This window comes from Triticum dicoccoides, chromosome 5B (assembly GCF_002162155.2).
Source record: "Triticum dicoccoides isolate Atlit2015 ecotype Zavitan chromosome 5B, WEW_v2.0, whole genome shotgun sequence".
Taxonomy (NCBI): Eukaryota; Viridiplantae; Streptophyta; class Magnoliopsida; order Poales; family Poaceae; genus Triticum; species Triticum dicoccoides.
In genome coordinates this window covers 256817449-256825128 of record NC_041389.1, presented here as the reverse complement: position 1 = coordinate 256825128, position 7680 = coordinate 256817449, and the positions used below count along the sequence as shown (strand labels likewise).

General features: G+C 40.8%; 1 protein-coding gene across 2 annotated transcripts in view; it reads right to left on the bottom strand.

Moving 5' to 3' along the window:
* Positions 1 to 754: 754 nt before the first annotated feature.
* Positions 755 to 7680, bottom strand: part of LOC119308286 (DDT domain-containing protein PTM-like) — a 10259-nt gene continuing 3333 nt past the window's right edge. Inside the window, exons 3-10 of one of the 2 annotated variants that reach the window (XM_037584387.1) lie at positions 6074 to 7337; positions 4227 to 4524; positions 4008 to 4132; positions 3449 to 3909; positions 3287 to 3315; positions 2517 to 3155; positions 1380 to 2424; positions 755 to 1305 (exon numbers count right to left, since the gene is read on the bottom strand). In XM_037584387.1, coding sequence (XP_037440284.1) covers positions 1448 to 2424; positions 2517 to 3155; positions 3287 to 3315; positions 3449 to 3909; positions 4008 to 4132; positions 4227 to 4524; positions 6074 to 7337 — 3793 coding nt within the window. In that variant the 3' untranslated portion in view covers positions 755 to 1305; positions 1380 to 1447. The remainder of the gene's footprint in view (positions 1306 to 1379; positions 2425 to 2516; positions 3156 to 3286; positions 3316 to 3448; positions 3910 to 4007; positions 4133 to 4226; positions 4525 to 6073; positions 7338 to 7680) is intronic. The other variant, XM_037584386.1, reaches the window with a different exon arrangement.

Sequence of the window (7680 nt, the reverse complement as noted above, 5' to 3'; positions counted from 1 at the left end):
GGTAAGTTAAAACTTCTCTCGTCCATGTTGAATAAGGCACTTTTTTGTGTTATCCCTTATTAGAAAGAAAAGGTGAGTTTACTCGAATAGGGCATATTGAAGACCGAGCTCCATGGAGGATTTTGAAGACCGAGCTCCATGGAGGCCTTATTTTTAAAAAAAACTTTTCTAGTTTCAAAAACCTAAAATAAATGCACATGCATACAAGATGTAATGCATATGCGTGTAAAGATTCCGAATCAGAAGTCTTGAATCGCGAGCTGCGCGAAAAAACATGGGCTTTGAGGATGAACAGTACATATGCTAAAAAACCACAGGTTTGTTTTCTTTTTGTGTAGCTCTCATTTTAACGTATTTAGACCTGAAAATTTACACACATGTATATTATGTCTCTATGTGTATGTGGGTTTTTTTTCAGAATTTTTGGAAAATGAAAAGTTTGAATTTGAAGTTTTCAAATTAAGGCCTCCATGAAGCTCAGCCTCCGGTTGGCATTCTCGAGTTTACTCCCCTGAACAAAACCCATGGTTCACCTAACGGTTTATAAAAATAACTTCTTTTCTTTTCTTATTCATGCACGTGGAGTCCTTGGGTTTTCTCAATCATATGTTTTTGTAGGCCCTAAGTGGATTTGTAGGGCATTTCGTAATGGTATTTTGTAAACGTAGAAAGAGTCATTTTGGCTAGGCATAGTCACACTACGTGGCAAATATGGGGAAAAAAATACAAACTTGATGGGAAAAAAAACTAGGCATAGTCACAACGGATAGCGATTTCCCAAGTCAATAGCACACACTAAATGCCCCACTTCTCCACTTTCCTCTTCTGCCGCACGTTCGCACGAGCAAGCGCAAGAGGTATGGAGATGAGTAAGCATTTTAACATGGTTGACAAAATATCAAAGATAACAACAGCCACTCTAACGAAGAGTGAAAGAGGCACTTCTATCTGGTAAACGGAAGAACAGAGAGAATGCAAGAGGACACACAGAGAAAGGAACCTGGCTTTCTAGTCCCATATGACCTGCTGCTAACAGCACTAGTTCTATAACTCTCCCCCTAAATAAACCGCCTAAAGAATGGAAAACGGCCACCGGAGACCCATCCTTTAGTATGTACAATGTCAACTTCGCACAGACGGTATAACTAGTCTAACTTTCTGATGATTAAGAGTATGTCCAGTAACCAACACCGACTTCAGTTCCACAGGATCGCCATCGCCGCATACCAACAGCTAGATTGAAAAAATTCCATTGATATTCCCCAGCACCCTTCATGGGATATACATTCCACCTAAATAGAAAGGCTGATCAGCACAGTAAACCCAATTCTTGTTTGCAGCAATAATGCGGTCATCAAATAGAAATCAACTGAGCTTACCTGCCATAACAATCGGCAGCATTCGCTCTGGGCACTCGGGTAACCAATGTAATAAAGTTGAAAGCTTGTCATTGCCACTCCCGACAAGTACCACACCTCCAATTGGCACTGTCACCAGGCTGTTCACTTTCCTGCCAAGGTGAGCACTGATGGTGTACACGCAGGCCACAGGAAGAACATTTGAGTTCAGGTGGCTGTTGAGGATCCTTGCACTTGTGGCACACTAACTCGTCAATGGATGGATCATTTGTTGGGAAGTGCATATTTGAAGACTCTTCTTCTACCATGAAAGTCAATTCATCAAAACTAGCCCCTTGCTGATCAAAGCTTCCTGCAAAGTTACCATCATCTTGCAGACAAGTAGACATCCCGAATGTGTTATCAAACTGTGTATCATCAGCTTCGAGCAACTCTGTGAATGAGAAATAGGTCTGTGGTTCATATTCCTCAGCCACAATGCTGCCACCGCTAGTGTCATTCCACTGGGAGTTAGTGCCCTGATCAGGACCAACAGCATATCCGTTTCCTTGGGTAAAATCCCACCCCAATAGCTCCGAAGCGTCCACACCATCAGCCTCTGACATGGAAAATTCATTCATGTGACTGAAATTAATGTTTGCATCCCCTGGAGTTTGGTTCTGAACATAATACCCATTCACTGATGTTCCAGCTTGATCAAGGTATTCAGAATTCTTAACTACTTGTGCCCTTCTTATGGACAACTTCTGATTACTTCCTGGCATATGGCTTCCCATGTTCATTGACAAATCAGCATTCATTGACTCCTCCCCAATCGGTTCAACTATTCCATATGAAGCAAGCAGTGGATCTTGAACTGCTATAGCAAAAGTCTCCTCACCAGAGAGCATAGTTGATTGTGATGACATAGTAGCTGTTTGTTCACTGACTTCTGGTTCAGGCTCCTTATAATCATCTGAATGAGGACATTGTGGTATGGCTCTCCTTCGGCATCTACAGCATCGGTATTGAACCACCTCATTTATTCTTTCTTCCTCAAGCTGCAAGGCATCACCATGAAACCACTCTGTGTGCAGGAGGATACCAAGATGTTAAAAGAAAATAAAAGATAACGCAAAACATGTATCTTTAAGCAACAATAATGAGAAACATACTTACTTTGGCACCTCTCACAGCGGACATACATGAAATCTGGACTGTAAGGTTTGTTACAGAGACAGCAAGCTGGTTTTATTGAAGAACCCATACCATCCTTGCTTTTTAGGATTACATCATTGGCCCTGAAATCTTCTCCACCAGTGTCATTCTTATGTTTCCTCCAAACAAGACCAAAGTATGTGATAACCTGAACTTTTTTAGGTTTTTTTGGCTTTTCTGTCTTCGGTTTTTTAGTTTTAGCCTTAGGCTGAACCTGCACCCCTGCAATATTTTGAGTTGCCACATTTGTAACAGGTCCAGATTCTGCCTTTGGTATTGGCTGGGTTTCCACCTTCATGACTGTCTGGGTTTCCACCTTCGTTGGCTGAGTTTCCACCTTTGCAAATGGCTGAGCTTCAACCTTAGCCGCGACATTCATGGCTGGTTCAGAAGAATGGGCAGAACGAACCGTGAAGATTATTTTGGGAGCAGTCACTGGCAGTTGGCCATTACTCTTTTGCTGAGACAAGGCAGAATTTGCATTTGTCTTGGTCTGGGTGAGATTACGCTTCTGAAAGCATAACTTGCACATCAAATTCGGAGCAGTATTGCCTCCTTTGCTGCCAACAGATCCTGATGTGCACTCTTTATGGCAATTGCCTGCAAAATGTTCGTGGTTATCAATATTGTGACTTGGTATTGGACAGCTTAGATATTGACTAGGTATCTTTTTAACCGCACATGAGGGGGGGGAAACAATTTTAAGAACATGCCAATAAACTGGTACATACCTTGACAAGAGCTACACTTTATGGCATCCCTACATGTGATTCATCCAACAAAACACATATGAGAAGTGAAGAAAATCGGTTGCTATACAAGATTTTTTTTTTTTGCAGTGATAAGAAAAGAATAATTGAATGAGTGCAACAGAGATGTGAAGAAGAGGACACCTGAAGGCCACATCCTTCTCACATGAGGAGCAGGGATATACATCTCCCTTGTGAAAGAGATAGAAAAAGATATCTCCGATGGTTGCCTTTACACGTCTTTGGTAGAAATTTGTGGAACTGTTAGAGATTATGGTTCCTGGACTAGGCGAGGAGCTAACCCCAGCTTTCTGCTCAAAATCCCTTACTAAATACAGTGGGACATGGATTTCAGAAAACCACAATTTGCCATTCTCATCCTGATTATCTTCTGCTTCCAAGATATTCTTGGTTACACGCACAGGAAGATGCTTCTGGTTTGAAAACTTCAGTGCATATCTTATGTTACCATCGACTACTTTTTTATCACAAACCATTGCGTTTCTGAAAGCAGAATGGTCAGCATCAGAACTTTTTCCATCTGAAGGAATTTGGTCTGGAGGGATGAATTCCTTCCATTTTATATGAGCGTCAAGGTATCTAACCTGAGATATATATATATATATAATATATATTAGGATCATTGTTAATTTAAGTCAGAGTAACTCTTTTAAACATTAGGAATCATGTTCAAGATGCTAACCTGCAGAGCAAGTTGAGATGAATTATGGCTTAACCCAACACATGCTCGCCAAGCAAATTGTCGAGTTCGTCTTGGAAAATTGGAAGTTTCATGATAAGATAGACCTGCTATCTTTCTTTTACCACCTATTGAGCACCATAACATGTCGATTTATTCTTACCCTCAATGCAAACAGAGGATGGAATGATAGTCATAACAATAGCCAAAGATGAGCAGTACCTTGACGAGCAGCTTTTCTTACGGCCGAACTTGGAAGAACCCCCTTCTGCAAAATACATTTAGAAATATTTCCTCCATTCCACCAATTCACCTCTTTCCAGCTCTTGTCATCATCAGTAACAGTAGAAGATTCAGATGCCAACAAACGTTTTCTGCCCCGCCTTCCACCAGTTCCACGTTTTTGGTATGCTGCAGAACGGGATGGTCCAGCAGATACACCAGGAGATTTCACAGGCCAATCATCCATTAGCTTCAACCAGCTAGCAGAAAATGCTATCCCACGAATATTGCTCTCCAACTGCACACGAAATGTAGCAACTTTTTATTAGATAACAAATCTATTTTGTTTTCTACTGCTATTTAATGCAATAATTTCTGCAGGGCTCTCAACATTATGTTACGGCTATTATTGTGTACCCAACTTGATTCACAGAAGCAAGTGTACTAGCACGACTGTAACAGCACTAAATATGCCATTATATTTTCCATATTATTTTATTTTGCCTAATAAAGACCTTTCCATTTAGCACTTCCGATTATCCAGCGCTGAGCCGTGAAGCGCTTGACGAAGTTGCCACCCACACTTTTCTGCTTTTTACTTGCGTAATTGCGTCATATAATAACATATTCATCAGCTTTTTATTGGAATATACCTTTTAGATTGAGTTACTTTGTTTCTAGAAATATGCCTAGTTATGTTACCCCTGTATATCGCCTCTATTTGCTACCATTGCAGAAACACCTCCCCCAATCTGCTATTGATAACCACACTTGTTCATGTCCTTTCTTCAAGACTAGCTCCCATAACCATATGTTTCTTTAGGATGGACCAAAACTTAGTAAAGTTGCAGAAACTACAGTATCTTAACCCTTGACTCCAACTAGAAATACAAAAATAGAAGTAGAGGCGGACTCCATCTAAATATATTATCGAGTTATCCATGCAATTTCTGCAATCTCAAACAATTGAAGAAAAACTATAAATAATACTCATATAAGGTACGAGTTCAAATTCAAGCGATATATGGAAAGATTTTGTGTGGTGGATCACGACCGACCCAAGAAAAATAATACGAGATCAGTTCTCATGGCATTATTACAGGAGACCGAGGTGTATATGGCATGGTGAAATCCTCCGCCCGGTTGTTATTAAGGTTTAGAGAGGTGGTTGTGTGCCTCGCCAGTGACCGCGGAATTGCTTGGCATCACTGTAGCTGCAAGGTGGTGGGGTATTTAAAGGCTCGGTGATCTTAGGCTGGTCACAGTGGGAAGTAACTTAGACTAGTAACATGCATATGTTACTACTCTATGTTTCTATCATGCAAGCCTTCATTTACTTAGATGTAGACTCATTTGCATTGGGGTGTGTTATGTTACAGTAACATATTATTTTACCACAAAAACCTCTCCTCATTAACTACTTGCCACATAAGCAAACTTGCCTTGGGGTGCGTTATGTTACTAGCTAAGTTACTCCCACTATGACCAGCCTTATTGTGTATTTGAAAGCTGTGAGGTTTTAACCATCCCTTCATTGGATCAAGGTGGGTCAAGGGCTGCAATTCAGAGTTGGTCCCTGCCCCAGAAAATACGCCTGTAATGAAGACGCGATTGAAACACGCAGAGACTAAATGCTGCATTAACTATGTTTCCTGATTTTGTAAGTGACACTAGATATTTATTTTTCTGCGGGAAAGTAACACTAGATTCCACATGATGACGTGACTATTAACTAGTGTGCCCCTAAATACGCACAAATAAAGTGGTAAACCAACAATTCTGTTCTTCAAAGTATTACTGACAAGTATCAAGGATACTTAAAAATTAGTTTGAATCCTAGAACTCACTTCAAGCAAGAGGGGTATTATAGTTCTGCAGTTGGAAGCTTCTTGTAGCTGTTTATGCCATCGTTGTCTCTGCTGCATGTCTTGTAGGGAACCAACTAAAAGGCCACGTAAACTCTCCTCCATGTTGGTCAGATAAGCAACGATGCTGGGGAAATGGCTCTCAGAACCTTTGATTACATGCATGGCACTAAAAATTCGAGCAGATCCTTTGGAAGCATTTGCAGTGGCTAAATTAAGAAAACAAGCCTTTTTATTTCCAATTGCCGAACTTTTACAGGCAAGGCACCAGCCACATCTATCTCTTGGGACTTCCATAACCTTCTTTTCAGTACATGGCCAAACAAATTGAGCAGCTGCTGAGGAAAATGCTTTCACTTGTAGAGCGCAGTCAGCAGCCATTTTCTTCCTTGGATTTGTGATGACTTGAGATGTTGCAACTTTTCCTTCATCTGATGTAAGAACAGCTAGATTAGCGGCAGCAGATGCTGCGATATTGCCATGATTGTAAAGATTCATGTAAGCCTGAGGTTTAAATGATGACAATTTAGCTGCCTTGCCACCAATCACGTTTCCAAAGGGATGTTTATTTTGAGATGCAGAAGATGAGTCTGCCTTCACAGAAATGGCGCTCCCAATATCTTCTCTGGACATGGCATTATCTTTCATCCCTGAAAAGGAGGTGGACAAGTCTGTACAAACTAACGGATATGCTGGCTGTGCATGTGTTATGTTAGACAAACCAGCTACCGTGGACCCATTCTGATGAGAAACTGAGGATAACCCCGAGCATCCAAAAGCTCCATTGATTGGTGTAGTATGTACGTCATTCTGAGCTAAAGAAGTTTGTAGGTTGTTGTTCTCAGTACCATCTACACTAGTCACCATGTTTTGTTCCTCCAGTTGATCGGCAGAGCACACTGTAAATTGATTAGCCACAAATTTGTGCTGCACATCTACTTCAGAAAATACTGCTGTTTTACTCTCACCACCATCTTTTAAGATTGAACGGACACTTCCATCTACTGCTTCACTTGGATTAGCACTCAGCGACGTATTGCATTGTAGAGCATAGCTTGCATCAGTATTTTTACCTATTTTTGACCTCTCGTTCTGAAATACATCTAGCAGGTGGGGCCAGTACTCTGTTATTCTCCTACATATAGTTGTATATGCATCTGAAAGGGCAAGTACTTGGATGACCTTGACAACATCATACTGATTGTAATAACTTGCATAAGACTCTGCATTCGAAGATGTTCCAATCCTGCATTATTTGACAGAATTACCATTAAAGAAAATTTAGGACAGAAATATATTTCCAGGTACAGGCCGGAGAAAAAGGCTGGCATCTATGGGGTAGCACTCAAACTACCGCTACGCACTAAAAAAAATACAGATCAGGAGTCAACTGTGAACAGGTGCAAAAGCAGAATTGACAAAGGGGAAAGACGAAACAAATGGCTGAACTACATGAGATTAGGAAGGGCATATGATAGTAGAAGACTTGTCCTTAAATTCATAACTGTGGTTATCAGGTCCAATAGAATATGGTTTTCCCTACATTAATTAAGTTCCACCTAAACTTATACAGCTCATATGTTTGCCCT